General features: G+C 57.2%; 1 protein-coding gene across 2 annotated transcripts; it reads right to left on the bottom strand.

Annotated features, from left to right (window-relative positions):
* Positions 1-394: 394 nt before the first annotated feature.
* BCAN (brevican) lies at positions 395-17,642 on the bottom strand. Of its 2 annotated transcripts, XM_012767714.3 has the most exons (14): positions 17,476-17,639; positions 13,195-13,305; positions 12,126-12,500; positions 11,626-11,800; positions 11,201-11,328; positions 10,493-10,786; positions 8,292-8,525; positions 7,075-7,722; positions 3,570-3,677; positions 2,848-3,006; positions 2,179-2,261; positions 1,678-1,822; positions 1,234-1,424; positions 395-909 (listed from the first exon to the last, which is right to left on the bottom strand). In XM_012767714.3, exons 2-14 carry the CDS (start codon positions 13,283-13,285, stop codon positions 793-795), a joined length of 2,748 nt encoding a protein of 915 aa, XP_012623168.2. In that variant the 5' UTR covers positions 13,286-13,305; positions 17,476-17,639; the 3' UTR covers positions 395-792. The 2 variants fall into 2 exon arrangements, 1 of the variants encoding a protein (XP_012623168.2); XR_012918174.1 differs by lacking the exon at positions 1,678-1,822 and having other exon boundaries at positions 784-909; positions 17,476-17,642.
* Between the last annotated feature and the right edge of the window lie 923 nt (positions 17,643-18,565).

The raw sequence follows: 18,565 nt of genomic DNA, 5'->3' as shown, positions 1-18,565 counted from the left end.
CCTTTCACCCTCACTCTCACGCCCCCTGAGAGAAACCTCCTGCAGAAGCTCGAACTGGGAGACTGAGGCACCTACCTCTGGGACCTCAGCCCCTCTCCCTCCCGAGACTGAACTCGTCTAAATGTGCTTGACTGTTGGGCACCTGGCCACTCCATCTCTTTCCAAACATCCTGCACCCCTCCAGCTGCCCGCCACCCCCTGTGGGTTCCTCCATTTCATTAGTACAGTACCGGGCCAGGTGTGTTCTAGCCACTGACATCTTGGGGACTCCTCTGACCTTCAGAAGCTAATAAACACAGAAGCGCTATCTATCCTATGAGGCTCTGCCCAACCACACACCTCCCTTTGTCTCTCTCCCCCCCCCACACACACACACAAACACACACACTCACACAGGAGCATACTACTTGCTTGGGCTCAAACACAGCTTTATTTCCTGCTGGTTTTACAGGTACTCCATCCTGCAAACCCATTCCCCTGGCAAACCAAGAATGAGCAGGCACAGTGTGCCCCCTAGAGGAATGGAGGCGACAGGATGGCTGGTAGGGAGGGGCAATTAAGGCACTTAGGGACTTACCGGTTGCCCTGAGGGAAAAACCTGATGCCCAGAGTGAGGGGAGAGGGCCTAGGCTGGGCTGGGCTGGAGCCACCCAGGTATTTCCCAGAAGCCTCTCAGGCACTGTCACCTGGACTCCAGCTCCACCCCTCTCAGGTTGTCACTTTCTGTGATAGCAAGAGCACAGGGTGTGAGGGAGGGTTGGGGTGAGAGAGCAGTGCTGGGGCCAGCAGTGTTCAAGGCCTTGCTCCCTGGGGACCTGGAGCGGGGATGGAAGGAGGGGTCAACAGCGCCTTCCCCAGTAGCCTTCCCTGACGTCCTTCTGGGGCCTTCACTGGGTGCAGAGCTCGGGCCTGGGGAAGACACACACACTCACCCTCCACCCTGGGCTCCTCCTCTTTCTCTCTCTTCTCAGAGCCTGTCCTCTGGTGTTCTTGCTCCTTGACCCTGACCTCATCAAAACACTCTAGCTCAGCCCTTAAAAGCCCAGAGTGTGGCTGCATGTTCTCAGACAGCACTGAAGGGGGCCCCAGAGTATCCAGCCCACCTCCTTCTCTTTGTCCCAGAGAGGGGCAGTGATGACTCCAAGGTGACACGGCCAGTGACAGGCAGGGCTGGGACTGGAGCTGCTGTTGACTAGTGTCCCCCACCCCCATATGCCTCCTCCTGGCACTCACAGGCCTTCGGGGCACGCAGGAGATCTGGGGAGGCTCCCAGTCACCATTCTCCTGGCAGCGGATCAGAGGCAGGTTTCGTTGGGCCAGTCCCTCCCGGCATCGGTAGCGAAGCACTGTGTCCACCTCATAGCGCAGACGTGGGCGGCCAAACACTTGAGCCAGGGGCAGCTCTGGCGGGGGCCCACAGGACACTGCAAGGGGGGCGCAGTTAGGAACTGGGAGCCTGGATCTGTGGGCGATAGTTCCCAGAATCTTGATGGGGAGGATCTGAGCCACAATATGACAAAAGAAATCAGGATTCCAAGTGGACCCATGTAATTTGTTAGCCCTCACATGGTCTGGAAAACATTCTGAGTCCTCTGTGTGGCTTTTCATTCTATAAATATCAGTTCCCCCCAACAGCCCTCCACTCCCTTGCTTGGACCCTCCCTTGCCTGCCCTCACCCAGCCCCATCTTGCAGGTGTAGGACAGGTGGTAGTTGCAGGGCACATCACTCCATTGTCCCTGATCATGCCACACCATGACCACGCAGTTCTCTCCAGACAGGAAGTAGCTGTCAGGCTGCCCAGGGTTCCAGTTTTCATAGAGCTGGGAGGCCGGAGGAGACTGTGAGGACCTCCAACACCAGGAGCACAGGGGGGAATGGACCAGAGCATCTGGGAGGAGGAGGGGTGGGAGGAATCCCAGGATAGGGAAGTCTAGGGGACTGGGGAGTAGCCCCCCCAAGGGGAAAGAAGGCAAGGGCTTTGGGCGAGGGAGAATGGGAGCCAGAAGAGGAGAAGGACACAAGGAAGGGAAGAGAGCCCAGGGAGAAGCGAGGAGGGGCAGGGGAAAGGGAAGGAGGCCAGGAAAAGAAGAGGGAGGGACCACCAGGGGCTGCCGTAGAGATCAGAAGTGCGTCCAGGAAGCGAACCAGACTGCATTGGGGCCGACGGGGCTCTCACCAGGGGGACGCCATCCGACCACAGGAAGTCACCTTCGATGGTCCGGTCATTGAGCCCGATCCACTGGTACTCCCGGTATTGATCTAGGGAAGAACCGCCCGGGCGAGAAAGTGTGCAGTGAGCTCCGCTGCCAGCAGATGGCGGTCATTCCCCGTTACCGGGCGGTCTGTGGGTGACCGCCGGGGAAATCCTCGCCCGCAACCCCGAACCTGCTCCTCCCAGTTTCCTTAACCCTCGCTCCAACCCCTGCACACCGACCGGATGGAAGGCAGGGACGTAGGGATGGGAGAAGAAGAAAAATATTAACCTGAGCTAGAAAAGAGGAACTCAGGAAAAAGAGTACAAACTTTCAACGAATTAGAGTCAGGGGAGGCAGATGAAGGCAGGAGAGCCAGGGAGGTGGAAGCGACTGGAGGCGAGCCCCTGTGCAAGAGTGGCTGACACAGGTGTAGGTGCTTGCATGAACCCCAACCCTCCCTTCTGAAGCCCCGCTGCCTACATGTACAGTGGGAAGGAGGGAGAGAGACTGAGAGGGTGAATGAATGAATGAGAGAAACGTAGTAATGGCTACGTGAATTAATGAATGAAGTCGTTAATGAGTAAGAGAGTGAATGAGCGAGTGAGAGAGGGCACATTACAGGGGCTCCTCCTGCCCCGTCCCCAGCCCACTGTTGATGAAGTCCTGCTCCTCCGGCGTGCTGATGCTGGCCAGATGCGCGCCGTACATCCGGCACTGGGTCTCTGCCTCCTCCCAGCTCCTTCGTGTAGAAAAGTGCTTGTAGCAGGCGCCCTGGAAGGAGTCCCAGCCAGGGCTACAGAAGCTCAGGCCTGGGGCACAGAAGGGTAGACGTCTTAGGACCCCAGAACCCAGAGGGGCCAGGTCTCCCGGAAGGGACTGGCTCCTTTCACCGCCGCAGACAGAGAGGGGCGGGACTAAGGGGCAGGAGGGCGGTGCCAAAGAGCTAGTAGGGAACAAGGGGCTAGTATGAGCCTGGAGGGGCTCTTGGGCACCGGCATTGGTGCCTTCTAAGAGCGATAAGGACCGGGATGAGGGATGGAGTTCTATCCTGCAACCCTCCCTCCTGAGGAAGAGTTGTACCCTCCTCTCTTTCCAGGAGAATGGAAACTGACATGTATTGCCTGACCACCAAATACCAGGAGTATGCTCAGCACTCCTCTCACACACCCCCTAAGAGAGGCATGTTGATTCCACTTAACAGAAGAGGAAATTGGGGGTAGGGTTCTGAGAAGTTATGTAACTTGGCTAAAATGGGGATTCATTAATGACAAAGCCAAAACCGGTGCCCCCTGCCCCAACCCTCAGAACTGGCACATTGTGGCAGGATCCAGGCTTTAGCTCTTCCCCCCACCATGCCCCTCAACACACTCACCAACATCGCACAGGTCCCCCCCATAGCCAGGCAAACATAGGCAGCGGACCCCCTCCTCCTCCTCCAAGCATGTCCCACCATTGTGGCAGGGGCTGGGGACACAGTCACCTGAGAGGGGGAAAGAAGTGAGGTGGTGGAGCAGGGGAGCACAACTCTGCAGCCTGAGCCCTCCAGGGGAGGGTCCAGAGGGTCCCCCAGCCCTGACCTCCCTGTCCTAGGAGCTATCACACCACCCTAAAAGGTCCCTTTGGAGCCTGCTTCCAGGCACAGCCCAGGGCTGAATTCTGGGTTTCTTTCCTAACCCCCCCCCACTTCAGCATTGGTTCAGCCCTGTGCAGGCCATTATCATGCCCATCAGGGTGGGCCCTGTCCAAAAGGGGCTGGGGGAAGTGGCCAAGAAGGCCCTCAGGGCCCAACCCCACTACAGGGAGAGATACTGCACTGTCAGTTATAGACTTGGACTCTTCTCTGGCTCCCAGCTCTTCTGTGTGACATTGAGCAAGTCACTTTTTCTCTCTAGGCTTGGAGTTTTCCCACACCCCCTGTCTTTGTGCCAGGTCCCAGCACAGTTCTGTATAGTCTAGGTGGGCTGGGCGGAACTAGAAGAGGGGAAGAGGAGAATTACCACAGCAGTGGCAGGGTGTGGCCTTCCTCAACTGCTCCTGGGACCTGATGTTGGCGTGGTCCACGTGAGTGCTAACCATTCTTCCTGCTGTCTACTGGGCAGAGTTAGCCAGCCCCAGAAGTGGTTAGCAGAGATCCAACCCACTTTCCTCACTCTATGTCCTATCCCTTTCCCCCAGCTCAGGAAAGAAGCTGCAGCAGCCCCCGTTATCCTGCAGTGCTGGCTGGCCTTACACACTCAGCTTCCTCTCAACATCACTCAAGCCCTTTGCCTCCCCTTCTTCTCTCCCCAGACTCTTCCACCTTGCCAAGCTCCCCCTCCATGTCCACTTTGGGCCTTCTGCAGGTTCTGCAGCCTAGAATCCATCTCACTCCCTCCTTCTGGCTCCCTCTCCTCCAGGCAGTCCATGTAGACTAACGTACCACCCTGAAGGCCTGCAATCTGTTTTTGGGATCCATCTGGCTAGGCCATCTGCCTTCTCTTTTGGACTTCTTCCTCTCTGGATCCTGGAGTGGAAGGTGGGCTGCCCTTAGGCTGTGCCTGGGTGCTGGAAGAGCTATCAGTTTCCACTCCTTTCTGTTCCACATGACCCAGGGGACGATGACTCCACAGACCAACAGTGCAGGTCACAGCCTTCAGCCAGCCACCGGAAGTAAAACTATCCCAAGGTGGGACCCTTCAGACCTTACCATCCTCCCTTTGCAGCCATGAACAAGGCCCACAATGCTTCACACTGGCCTGGCCACAGATCCCACGCACTGGTGGGGATCAGGGCAGGGGGAGGGGGAGGAGAAGCTGGAGTTGATTCAAAGAATTTTGCTGGGATGACCTAGCTGTTTTGAGTAAAATGAATCAGCTTTTCCAGCACCATTCCCCATGTCATCTCCCCTCCTGCCAATAGTTTCTTCCCAGTTGGTAGAGCTGCCCTCTCACCCCCAGGGGAGGAGGTATTTTATTTAACCCACTAAGCACCAAGCCCCACAGAGGGTAGGAGTTCTGAACCCCCCTTCCATCCCTCAAGTTTTCTTGCTCCTCTTGTCCCCTCTGCTCTTTCATGTTCAACCCTCCAACCCTGGAGTACAGAGACTCTCAAACTTGGTTCTTGATTCCCTACTCAGGTCATAAGTCCCTCCCCCTGGCTGTGGGCTGCAGAATCTGAACCCAGCTAGGCAGAGTAGGCTGAAGGAACTCTTCTTGGGACTTTCTTATTTCCCTCCCTCCCTCTCTTTGGGACCAACTACTGCATATAACCAGAAAATTTTTCCTTCTCTTCTGTTGAAATAGCAGGCCAGGGGGCTCTCACTTATCCTTCAGGAGGGGAACTAAGACACTGTAGATACCTCCAGTTGTGCTGCTTTTACCACCAACCCCCCTCCCTCCCCACACAGTGCTGAGCTCCAAGGCCAGCTGGGAAGGGAGCAAACAGTTGAAGTGGGTGAGCCTGGGTGTGACACAGAGTGTGATCCATCTAGGAGAGGGAGTCTTGGGCTGAGAGAATCCCAGCCTTCTCTGGGGCCTCCACTGGGAATCTTAACCTTCCCTAAGTAGGTAGGGCTTCTCTCAGACTCCAGAGCCTAATTTCCCATTCGTCCTTTCTCCACACTCTCCATCGCTTGTCCTCTGCTTTGTGTCTTTTTCAGCCTTAGGGACTTTGAGATCCTTTGGATTTGGAGAGGGTGAGACCACTTTTTCTGGGGAGGAGCAGGGGGTGGTCATTAGTGCAGGGGTTAGTGGAGGAGGGGGAAGCTGTGGGCAGTGGGATGAGAGTTACATACCATCCCCTTATTGAGACGAAGGGGTAGGAGATGGGAGGTTAGGGCACCTGGATATAGGGGGACCACTGCCATGCTGAGAGACTTTCTCCATCACTGCTCTATATGGGAACCACCAAGATGGATCAGAAATGAATGTAAGTGAACAACACATGCATCCGAGGCTGTAAGAGTTTCTCCCCATCAAGAGTGAGGGGCTACAACGCCCAGCACTCCTGAAGACTGATGGACGATGACTTCTCTGGGGTAGTGTGTACAGTCAGATTCCGGATCTCAGCAGCCAGGAAGGAAAGTGCAGACACTTGGGAAGGAGAGGCTGAGGGAGTAGCGACGGGCTGTTAGACCGCTAGGACAGAAAAGGGTAGAAGCTGAAGATGAAGAAAGAAGAGACACAGAGAGGCGGGACAAAAAGAAAGAGGGAGAGACATGGAGCCAAAGAGAAGCATCAAAAGCTACCTATGACACAGACGCATGGAATGAGGAGGGCAGACAGCTGGAGATGGAGACAGAGGGGACCAGAGCTTGGTTACAAAGCGGTTTAATAGAGATTTATTTCCAAGGCTTGTTTTCCATGAAACAGTAAAAAAAAAAAAATACTTCACAGAAGTAGTTGCTTAAGGCTCTATGGGGATAAGGGCTCTCCTGGACCTCAGAGGTTGAGGGGCAGGGATGGACTCCCAGGCTCCCCTGAGACCGGTGCGAGGTGGCAGAAGGGGATGGCACACAGGAGGGGGAAGGGAGCAATGGAAGGTGGGCCTGGCCCCAGAGAGTATGCCGGGTGATGCGGGCACCCTGAAGAGGCATGAGGATGCTCTGTGGGGCCGGTGAGATGCGAGCCACTGGTGGAGGGCCCAAGGGCAGGAAAGAGTCACAGGTGGTCAGTGATGGGGCTGGGATCACAGGGTGAAGACTGAGAGTGGAGTGGAAGTCACAAGGTGGGTATCAAGGATTGGAGACCCACGGTAGATGTGGGTAAGAGAATGAAGGCAAAGGACAGGAGAGTCTAGGGTGATGGTGTGTTAAAGGACTACAGGTCAGGTGGCCCAGAGCTGCAGGGGGAGATAAAGGAGGAGGATAAAAAGGGAGGTTGAGCCTTGGGCAGAATTACCTGATGAGGGGGCCACGGCCACTCCACCTCGGCTGGCGCTGTCAGTGGGCAGCACTGGCTGGGCCTGCACTGAGGTCCCTGGTGGGGCAGCTCTTCCAGAATTGTCTTCGGAGGGGGTCTCCAGCTCCCTGGTACCCTCAGGGGCCTGTGTGGCTGGAAGCAGGGAAGGGGCATCCTCCGAGCTCCCTGTCTCCTCACTCTCTCCTCGAGGGACCCCAGATAGCTCAGGACCACCAGTTTCCTCCCCCACCTCTCTTGCCCCAGCTGGTGTGGAAGGTGGTGGGGATGTTAGGTTCTTCTCCCTGGGAGTGGGCAGGGTCTCAGTAGGTGGTCCATGGACCCTTGGAGGCCGGGGAGCTTCTGACTCTCCATCAGGAAGTGGTGATGCTCCAGGCTGCAGGACTGCTTTTGCCAGCGGGGATTCCTGGGAGGGCAGCTCGTCCTGGGCTGGTTCCGTAGGGAAAGAAGACTCAGGGCCTGGGCTGCTGAACTGGCTGGGCCATGCCCACAGGTCCTCATCCTCTGTGTCCTCCTCTTCTTCATCCTCCTCTTTCTCTTCTTCATCCTCATACTTCTCTTCTTCCTCCAGTGCCTCGCCTTCCTCTTCTGAGGACCCCGTGGGTGGTACAATGGATTGGGTTTCAAATTCTGGGCAAAGCACAAAAGGTTCAGCACCAGGGACAGCACCCACCAGAGGACAGAAAGAAGGAAGGGGAAGGGGAGAAAGGTGGGGCTGGGAGGGTAGGTACGGGGGAGAGGGAAGGGCCCATTCTGGAGAGAGGTGGTTTTTGTTCCACACTGGAAGAGCTTCAACCTTAGCTGCATTGTTGAGGTTTGGACAACTTGAAAAGGCTCTGTGAGCTGTCATTAGCCCAGAATAAGATGGCTGTTGCATCTCCACTCTCCTAGCCTGTCAATACTCTAGTCTGTTTTGAGTAGGTGAGGTGGAGCAGGGAGCAAAGAAGGGAGGCCCCTCCTTCCCAGGGGACAGCGCCTTAGTCCAAGCATCTCCAGCCCCATATAGTTGGGGTAGAATGTACTTGAAAGACAAAGGTTAGGAGAGGGACCGGAGAAGGAGTGCCTTGTACTACCGAGCTGCTGAAAAAGGACAGGGCAGAGTTATATCAGCCATGACCCCAGCACCAAACTGGACCTGTCCCTTCTGCCCCCAACTTCTCCCAGGTGAAGATGTCCCCAGGGTAAGGGATTCGAGTTACCTAGGAGGGTTCTAGGGGCCTCTGCCGGGTCTTCTGGAGTGGAGCTTCCACCTCCTCCATCCTCCATGATGGGAATAGAGTAGATGGCGCCACGGGACTCGCTCTCCACAGCTTCCTGAGGCAGCTGCAGTTCCTCCAGGGTCTCTGTTACTGTGACGATGGCCTCTAGTCCATCAGAGGCCAGGTCAGAAGCTGGGTTGGAGGCCTCAGGGAGGGCAGAGGGCCGAGCAGAGTCTGTGGCAGGAGGAAAGTGCCGATGGGAGGCTGAGGTACCCCTGCCCTCCCAGGCCACGGCCTGCATGTGAGGGCTCTCAGTTAGACTGTTGGAGGCCGTGGGGTTCTCTCAGTTCTCTCACATCTTCCTGTGGAGCACCCACTGGGGCCCAGGGAGCACCCCAGAACTTTGTCACTCATTTCTCAGGCAAGAATCAGATGCCTACTACATGTCATGCCAAGCATTCTCCTGGGCACTGAGGATGTGGTAGAACAAAACAGCAAAATTCCTGTCCTCAAGGGAATTTATAGTCTAGATACACATAGTAAACAAACATAGACTATACAGTTACAATATAAAGATCAATTGAGCAGGGGCAGAAGATAGAATGGTGGGAAGCACTGCTTTAGAGTATCAGAAAGGCTCAGGTGCGAGACATTCCCTTGAGTGAGGGGATGGAGCGAAGGATGGATGAAATGGCCTCAGCATCTTGGGACCCTGAGCTTGGGGCAAGATGTGAGGGGTCCCAGTCACCCCAAGATTCTTAAAATGGAAGGGGACAGGCTGCCATCCCCACAGGAGAGCTGACGGGCAGAGTGCAGGAAGAGCATTCAACAGTCGTCACCTGAGGATCTCAGTGGTGGTGCAAGAGGGCAAAGAGGCCACCTCCTTCTGCGGTCTGCTCCCTTCAAATAACCAGAGGTTTAGAATGGATTACCTTGCTCTCTGGGGAAGGGAACCGAGAGCAGAAAACCAATGGAGCAAAGAAGGAATTGGGCTAAGAAAAGCCCCAAGGGCCATCTGTGCTCAGCCAGGTGAGACAGAACGGTGTGTCCTTGCCCTCGTCACCGGCGCCAGTGAGCACTGCTCCACAGCAGACCAGCAAACCTGTGCCCTGGCTTCCTCTGTCCTCTATCAATGGTAGCCCCCAAGGTGGTCATACTCTCCCTCTTCCTTCCCCTCCCCTTCATCTAGCTCTTCCTTCCCAGAGCAGTGCTTGGCACATAATCATAACCAGAGCATAGAAGTTTCAGCTATTATTATTATTATCCCTGTTTCCAGATGCCTTTTCAGATGCACCTGTCTTCCTACGAACTTTACTTCCCCACCCCTCCCCAGCTCCAGGCCAAAGATGTCTGCAAATCTGTCCCAATGGAAGTAGCACTTTTCTTTCAGTCTCTCCTCATCCTGGGACCGAGGTGTCTTGTCGTTCCCTAGACGGGGATTGCTCATGGCAAGAGCTGTGTCTTCCCCCATCAGTCTAGGTGCTCCTGGAGCGTAAAGGCTGTGTCTTGTCCTCTCATCTCTGCTCCCAGCCCTTGTACCAGTATTGCAGGCTCATAATTTGGTCAAGGGCCCAGACATTCCATGGCAATACCTCCCTGACTGTCAGTCCCCCATGGCCTGGGCCCTGTGCCTCTGGGGGTCCCAGACACTGCCTCCCCTCCAGCTCCCAATATACGAGATATCAGCAGGAAGCCATCTCTGTACCCAACTGTACTTGAGGTCTGGCTCCCCATGGGGGGAATTGTCTGTCCACCAGTATTTGGTGGTTAAGGCTCTAACACCTTTAAGCTGCAGGTTCTGGAAACCTTCCTGAAGGCTCTCGAGGGCACTTGGTTAACTGGGAGAATGTTGGTGATCTCTGTTCTGCCAATAAGTTCCCACAGGAAGTGGGAACTTACTCAGCAGCCCAGTGTGGAAAGGCCGCTTGGAGACTGGAAGAGACAAGGTGTGGACTATGATGGGAGGCAGGTAAGGAGACGCAGAGAGATGACCACTCCTGGAGGCCACACAGCCGAGTGAGACCAAGCCTGGGGGCATGCCCAGAGTTAGAACCCTAGATGACAAGCTGGGCATCATCCACGACTCCTTCAGGCAAATGGCAAAGACCTGAGAGAAACTGGTCAGAGCTGGGGTGGGACTTTCAGGGCTCGACCCTGCCTTTCTGAAGTTGGTCTCAGCCTCTACAGGGAGGTAGGCTCACCTCGGAAGCAGTAGACGTTGAAGCGGCTGTGCTTGTTGGGGAAGCCCGTCTGGTTGGGGAAGAGGAAGAGAGTCTTGACACCAGGCAGGCCCCCACCACAGCGCTGGCTGGGTGTGACGATCGGGTAGCGCACGCTGCCATCGGCCAGCCAGCCCGGGCTACAGCGGTCCAGGCCACCGTCCCAGGCTGCATACAGTTGGCCCGTGGTGGCAATCTCTGCACCCCGCTCCTGGCAGTATGTTCGTGCTTCCTCCAGCGTCAGCTTATCTGGAGGGGCACCTAGGAACAGCTCCCCTAGGTGGGGAAGAGGAGGCTGGGTTACCAGGTAGTCGGTAGCCCCTTCCACCCTGGGCTTCCACACGAACCCTGGGCAAGCTCCTCTGGGCCTCAGTCTCCTCATTTGTGACTTAGGGTCAACTCCCTACTTCATAGGATGAAAGTCTGGATAGAACCTCGAGATGGATATTACAGCTCAAAGGAAGCTGGCCCAACTTCCTTATTCTGCAAGGAGCCCTGCACAGAGTCTGCCCAGCAGGTAGCAGAGGAGTACCTGGCTGAGGCTTGCCTCTATGACAGTGTTTGGAAGGAGGGCCACCGATTGTCTCCTTACTCCTGCCTGCCCTCTTAAACACATGAGGGACAGTAAGGACCAGCAGGGGCCCTGGGAGGACCTACGGGCGGCACTGGGAACCTTTTGCCCCCAATCACCATTTAGGTCTTCAGCATAACAGTAGACATCATAGAGGTCATTCGGGTCCACCACTCCATAGTTCCGGACCCCAGGGAAGCCATCCATGTCTCCGTAACAGGCCTCTCGCGGGGTCTGGATGGGATACCTGGGGAGTGAGGACAGAGACTCAGTACAGATGACGCCTTCACGAGGAAGGTGTCCGCACGGACTCTACCGGATCACACTGCCCTCACTGCAGCCAACTGTCGATAGCCTGGCTGTCTGTCCTCCCAGCTCTGCAGGGACGCACACCCTTGCAGCAGGGTCCTCACTCCCCTCCTCATTCCCCAGAGGCAAGGAGCCCTGTATGTCCCGCCTGGCACAGCAGGCAGCGCCTGGCAGAAAGGGAGGCCACAGCCACCTCGGGAGCAAATGGAAGCCCTAATCCACAGCCCCAGCCCACCTCACAGTCTGGTCCGACAGCCAGCCGGCATCACATTGCTCATAGCCCCCAAGGTAGGCGGCATAGAGCTGCTCCGGGGTGGCAATGCGGGCTCCGATGCGGGTGCAGGCCTCCTGGGCCACGGTAAAGGAGAAAGCGTAGCGGGCAGAGCCCTCTCGGTAGAGAAAGACGACCCCTGAGGGGCAGAGAGGACCCCTGAGCCAGGTGATCACCCAGTACACTGACCTCCCCCCACCCCCTTGTCATTCCCCTGTACACAAAGTTAAGATCCAAATTGTGTTCATTCTACAGCATGAGGTCTTAAGTTAGACTATGGGTGGCATTTCCTCCACCTAAAGAAAAAAGGGAGGTAACAAAAGCCTGTGTTTCCTCACACGTTTTCCAACTCAGTCTGTGCTTTTCAGGTGCATTTGCTTCCCCCGTCAGCCTGTGGGCTCCCAGGGAGCAAGAGTGCTCCCCAGCCTCCCTCCCCAAACCTCTCTCTATGCCTGCCCTCTCACCTTTGACCTTGACCTCCACAGCGTCACTGCTGTCATCGATGCCATGCTGGACCTCGCAGCGGTAGATGCCTGAATCATTGGGCCGCAGCTCGCTCAGCGCCAAGGAGACATCGGTGAGCGACGCGGGATAGGCAGGCAGTGCCACGCGGAACCGGTACGCCTCGTTGACCTTCACGCGCACTCCTCGGGCCACTAGCACCTCCGCCTCACGGCCCCCGGACAGGAAGGTCCACTTGACCCGCGGAGAGCCCAGCACCGCGCGGCGGCTGGGCGGCGGCCGCAGGTAGTGTACGTGGCACGGGATGGTGAGGGCGCCGCCGAGCACGCCCTGCAGCGGCGCGTTGCCCGCGATGCGCACGCGGAAGGCGCGGTCCTCTGTGGATGGGCGGAGCCGGCTGGAACTTCGCGCGGTGGACCCGCAGGTCCCACCCGGTGGACGCCAAGCCCTGCTCCAGGGTCCCCTCGCCCCGTCCCAGGACTCCGCCGGGCCCTTCATGACCCCAGCCGGAGACCAGGGTCCCACAACCCCATCTCTAGGTCCTCCAGGCCAGTTCCCACGGTCCCCAGACCCATCTCCCAAAGTCTCCTAGACAATTCCACCCCAGGATTCCTTTGCCCTGCTCCCAGTCTTCCAGTTCCACTGTAGGATCCCCGGGCCACACCCCAGGGTCCTCCAACCCTGCCCTCTGGGTCCTCCAGCCCTGTTTTCAAAACTTCCCAGTCTGTTCTCTTTAGTGTCTCTTCAGAGTTTCTGCCAGTTCCACTCCTTTTCCGCCTCCCGGCTCCATTCATCTTAGCCCTACCTCGTCTCCACCCTAGGGACCTGAAGCCTTGCACCAGTGCCCCTCCCCAGCCTTACCCCCAAGATTTCTCCACCCTACCAGGGGTCCACAGCTCATTCCTTATTTTCAAGTGTTCTAGCCTGGACCCTTCCCCACAACCCTCCCAGTTCTATCTCCTCTGGGGTCCCCAAGGCTGAAAGCAGTTGGTTAGGACTGAACAAGAGGCCACCGCCCTACCATAGGGGATGCAGGAGACAGAGACAGTGACCCTGAGTGGGGCTGCTTACCTGAGCTGTCACCTTCCAGGACATCAGCTAAGGCTGCAGGGAGCTGGGCCAGAGCCAGGGCTGCCAGCAGGGGCAGGAGGAGTGGGGCCATGCTGCAGGCTGGTGGAGGGACTTGAGGAGGAAAGATGGGGTTAGACTTCAGGATGAACTTCCCCTGGCTCCCTACCACACCTGCATGGGTTCACACATACCCTGGCCTCAGAAGCCCCCTGCCCCACCTCACCATTAACTCTCTGTCTCTGATCCCTGTCTCCCTGCCAAGGGATTCCTCCTGAGAGCCAGGACCTGGGTCCCAGTCCACTCACTGTGTGCCCTAAGCCAAGTTCCTCACCCTTTCTGGGCTTTCCTTTTCTTATTTGTAAAAGAGCACCATGGCTACCACCTCACAAATTGTGATGAGACTGTGTGCTTTGAGAGTGCTTTATATCCTTAAAAAGAAAAAAGAGAAAAAAACACTGTACAAATTCACAGCATCAGGCACGCAGTAGGAGCTCAATAAATGCTTACAGCATGAATGGTAAGTGCTATTATACTTAGAAGTTAGAAGTCCATCTGGCCCCTCCCAATGTCGGACTCCTTCCTTTTTTTTTTTTTTTTGGGGGGGGGGCATGGTGTCAACCTAGCTCACAGCAACCTCAAACTCCTGGGCTCAAGTGATCCTTCTGCCTCAGCCTCCCAAGTAGCTGGGACTTCAGGCATGTGCCACCATGCCCGGCTAATTTTTTTCTATATATTTTTTTAGTTGGCCAATTAATTTCTTTCCATTTTTTAGTAGAGGTGGAGTCTTGTTCTTGCTCAGGCTGGTTTGGAACTCCTGACCTTGAGTGATCCACCCTCCTGGGCTTCCGAGAGTGCTAGGATTACAGACGTCAACCACTACGCTGGCCCAGACTCCTTCCTAGAACCTAGAGCCTCCTTTTCCTATAATGCCCCTCCCACCTTTCCTGCCATTCCTTCCTCCCTGGGCACCATACCCACCTGGCCTCCTGCAGAGACCAGGCTTATCCCACTGGCTGCCCGCTTCCACTCCAGGCCTCCTCCAGAGGGCCTCCTAGCCCAACCCCAGGCAGTGCACAACTTCTCCCTAGCCCATCCCTCCTCTATCTCCACCCCACCATTACTTATAAGGAAACTTCTCTTTACTCCTCCACCCCCCTTCCTTGGCTGCCTCCTCCCTTCTTCCTCCCAGCCTTTCCTTTCTGCCTGGCACGGGCTTTCCCACCGGATCTCCTGGCTCAGAAACCAGCTGGGACAAAGCCCCTGTCTCTGCCAGTCTGGCCTCCATCCAGTCCCTCCCTTCCCCCACTCCACCTTTTGTGAAAGCCCTGGGCTGGGGGGTGGACTAGGCAGGGTGAGAATAAGTGGGAGGGGCCACTCCCTCCTACCCCTGGCTATCAGAAGCTCTAGGATCCAGAATATTCCTCTGAAGATCTCAAAGCACTTACACTCTCATAAGAGGGGTAAGGTGTGACATTGAGAAATGGAGACTGAGGCCCAGAGAGGGATAGGGCTGACCCTGGGTCCCCAGCAAAGCCAAGTCAGGCACCAGGCCAATGTACCCCCCAGGAGGAAAGGCTGCAGAGCTAGTGTCCAACATCATCTTTAAGGGTTGGGCTAGATTTAGAAGAGCATGGGGACCCAGGGTTGTCATGGCTGATGATGCAGCAGGAGAACTGAAAGTTAGACTTCAGGCAGGACTTTCTAGAGATCAGGCGTATTCCCACTGGCTACTCACTCCCACTCCAGGCCCACTATTCAACCTCCATCTTCCCTGCCCTCTCAGGCTCTGCCTCTATACATGCCCCCCAACGTGCCCCCGACATTCCTGATCCTGAGCTGATGGGAAATTTCCCTCTTCTCCCAGATCCTCCCAGGCTAAGCTCCCCTGCCTCCTACCATTGTAACCTCCATTTCCCCCACGGTGCCTGGGCATCATTTCCTCAGGGTCAGAACTGGGGGAAGAGTAGCTGAGCCAGATGCTTAGGGCCTCTCTGACCTTCAAGAGGAAGGAGGCGCTTGACAGGGCCATATGACAGGGTGCTGAGACCAGCTCCAGGCATGGGGGCACTTGGGAGGACCATTTTCTGGGGCTGGAGTGGGACCATTCAGCATGAGTAGCCAGTGCCTGCTGGGTGCTGAGAGACTGCACACATCTGAGCTATGCCAGGGCCTGGGCCCGGCCCCTTCCTGGTGCCCTACCTCCCCTCTCTCTCTGGGCTGGAGCTGGAGCTGCTCACAGCCCTGGCTCCCAGCTGTCTGACAGGCGGCCCAGAAACCCATATAGTTGGAGTCACTCTGGGGCCATCGCCCTGGACCACCCCTTTCACCTCTGTTCTGACAGTGGGAGCCTGAGGGAAGAGGGTCTGTCTGAGGCCAGCGAGGACCTGGTCGCTCTCGAACATGGAGGGCAACCCACTCCTTTCCCCAGGAGTGGGAGCTACTGGCCAGAGAGGCCAGGTGGGTAGCCCTGTGCAGTTCTGAGAGCTCTGTCTCTCTTGTCCCCTCGATCACACCCAGCGGGGGCCTCAGCCCTTCCTGGTGCAGGCAGGAGCCCTGCACACGCAGGCATCCCCTCGTCTGGCACCAGGCTCAGAGCCCAGGGGTCCAGGACGCTGCGGCCCCCTCTATGCCACGCACTCACCTCTGCTCCATCTCCTCTTCCTCCAGAGCCGGACGCACCCCTCCATTTCTAACCCTGAGAGCCCAGCAGTCATCCTGTCTCTTCCCCTGGTGCCACATCCTCCTGTCCCTCAGCTCTCTGTCTCCTGCTCCAGCCTCTGGGGCTCTGCTCTTGTTTTGGGTTCCTCAAGCTGTTCAGGAAACTGTCCCCTGATTATACCATCACTGCTGTCTGACCGTGCATGTCAGTCTCCCTCACAGGCTTCGGGGACCCAATCCACGGAGAAGTAAGACCAGGCTGTGTGTCTGTGTGTGTGTGAGTGTGTGTGTGTGTGTGTGTGAGTGTGTGTGTGTGTGTGTGTGTGTGTGTGAGAGAGAGAGAGAGAGAGAGAGAGAGAGAGACCTCCATGCTCAATGCCCACCAGCTGGCAGTCCCACGCCTGCCCCATAGGAGCTGAGCTCCAGCAGTCAGCAGGGTCAGCAGGGAGGTGCAGGAGGCCAGACTTCCTGTCACAGCAGGTGGGAAGCTCTCAGCTACCCCCTCAGTGCCTGTGTGAGGAGCAACGTGAGCCTACACAATATCACGGAGGCCTTAGGGCCTGTAGGAGTGATTGCAATGATCATATAAATAGTCCTATTTATTGGAAGTACAACTAATAATACTATTAGCAACATCGCCAGCCGAGCTATTGCAGATCCCGCTGGTACAGAATCTGAAATGTGGGTGATGCTGTTACGAACCTAACACATAGATACTGGCAGTGCTGGGGGCGGGTCTCTTGGTAACTCTGTCCACGGATCTCATTGGTGTTATCTGCAATCCAAGTAATAAAGATAATAATAATCTCGTGGTCCTGTTAGAGCCATGTGAGCAGAGCTAGTCTGGTAGGAGAGGCATGTGGAGGTGGTTACTCCCAGCCTCCCGGAAGGGCTAGGAAGGAAAGCAGGAGTGGTAACCGAACTCTGGCTACCAATTAGTGACCGTCTACCTGAACCAGGCCTGCTACTACGTGCTTCCTAAGGATACCCTCGACTGTGAGAAAAATGCTGTTTGTGCTTTCCTTGGTACACTGATGAGGAACCCAAGGTTCAGGGATGTCAACTAATGACCCCAAGGTCACACAGCAAGTAAGCGGTAGAGCTGGCACCCCGACCGCCCCTATGGCGGCTCCGATTCGCAGGCTACGGGAAGGTGCCCCAGGCGGGCTGCTCCCCGCTGCTCCTCCCGCGGTGCTGCCCCCCCGCGCGAGCCCGGAGTCAGGGGCTGACCGGGACCGCCGCCTGCCTGCTGGGGACAAGGTCGGAAATCTCGGCGGTCGCTCTGGGACTGGAGAGCGCAGCCGGGAGGATCTGAGGATCCAGAGAGGTATTCCCGTAGCCGCACACGCGACAAGGGGCTGCGGGTCAGACCGCAGGCAGCGGTGGGGCTGTCACCGGCAGAGCCGGGGCGTGCAGATGGGAGAGGGCAGCAGGAGCTATAGGCGCTCCGGGCTGGCGGGCAGCAGACCTCGCAGAGGTGTCGGGGGCCCCGCGAGTTGGGTGCCCCAGAGCCTCGGGGGCAAGGGCTGAGGGGTGGGGGCCGCGGACCACAGGGCGGCCGGTGGGCGCTCCCTTCTCTCTCTCCCTCCCGGGGCTGGGCGGCCGGGATGCAGTGGCACTCACCTAGCCAGGGCTGGCGTTGGGGGACGGTCCTGAGAAGTTTGTCGCCTCCTCTGGGGGTCTCCTCCGGGCCCGCCGCCCGTCCTGCAGCTGCAGCCGAGACTGCGGCGGGGACTGCGCGGGCGCGAGGAGAGGCCTGGCCCGCAGGACGCCCGGAAGAGGGCGCCGGCCCGCCCGGCGCCGCACAAAACCCCCTTTCTTCCCCCTCCCGGCTCCTGCCCCGCCCTTCCCCGGGGCCGGGAACGCGGGGGGCTCGGGACGGTCACGGGACCCGCTGCCTTCTCTGCGTCGGTTCCCGGCGGCAGCGGCGAGAGCAAGGACAAGCGAAGTAGGACATCGTTCCGGGGATGAGAAGCCGAGGACCTGGAGTAGGGAGGGAGGGCAGGAGGGGCGGGGAGGGAGCTTTCGCAGAGCTAGAGGATGATGCTGCAGCTGGAGGGATGGAAGTTAGACCGCTGGAGGGACTTCCCATTGGTCAAAGGAGGAGGAGAAGGAAGTCAGGCTTATCTGTAGGCAAGAGAATGAAGGGAGAATGAGAGCTTTGCTCCTGAAAAGAGAGATATCCCCTGCCCCCATCAAAATGGGAAGCTTCTTTTTGGAGGCAGAGATGAGGTGCAAATGAACACAGCCACCTCCCTGAGGAAGCCCTATTGGGTTTTGCCTCCTGTGGTGCTCCCACTCCTTGCACAGAGGAGGAGCTGACTTTGCAGCTGGAGGGATCGAGGTTAGATAGCAGAATCATGGGTTAATCAAAGAGAGTCAGGAAATCTCTAGACCTGGTGGTGGGGGGGGTGGCACTGTGAACGGACATTACTGGTCATGCAAACCAATGTGCAAAATGCTAGCGTTGCTGGGAGCCCAGAGGGCCTACTAGCCAGGGCTGTCGCTACTGAATGTGCAGCCTGGTGCCAGGGGGTGGGCCTTGAGTGCTGCTGGCCAGGAACTCCTCAGCGCCCAGAATACCAATGACCCACCCCACCCCCAGCTCCAGGGCCTTGGCTTCCCTCTGCTTTCCCAGGCTCTCTTCCCTTTTCCCTCCTCTCTGCCCTCCTCCCTCTTGGGACTCTAGGCAAAGCCCCTGGCACCGACTGTG

This window comes from Microcebus murinus, chromosome 2 (genome assembly GCF_040939455.1).
Source record: "Microcebus murinus isolate Inina chromosome 2, M.murinus_Inina_mat1.0, whole genome shotgun sequence".
Lineage (NCBI taxonomy): Eukaryota > Metazoa > Chordata > Mammalia > Primates > Cheirogaleidae > Microcebus > Microcebus murinus.
This window is presented reverse-complemented; position numbering and strand designations above follow the sequence as displayed.

What these genes read in the sequence shown, in the direction of transcription:
- BCAN (XM_012767714.3), bottom strand. Translation starts at nt 13,285, where the DNA reads ATGGCCCCACTCCTCCTGCCCCTGCTGGCAGCCCTGGCTCTGGCCCAG. An exon ending in GGCCCCTAGAACCCTCCTAG is followed by an intron (nt 7,723 to 8,291) that starts GTAACTCGAATC and finishes TGCTTTGCCCAG; the next exon opens with AATTTGAAACCCAATCCATT. An exon ending in GGGGGACCTGTGCGATGTTG is followed by an intron (nt 3,007 to 3,569) that starts GTGAGTGTGTTG and finishes TCTGTGCCCCAG; the next exon opens with GCCTGAGCTTCTGTAGCCCT.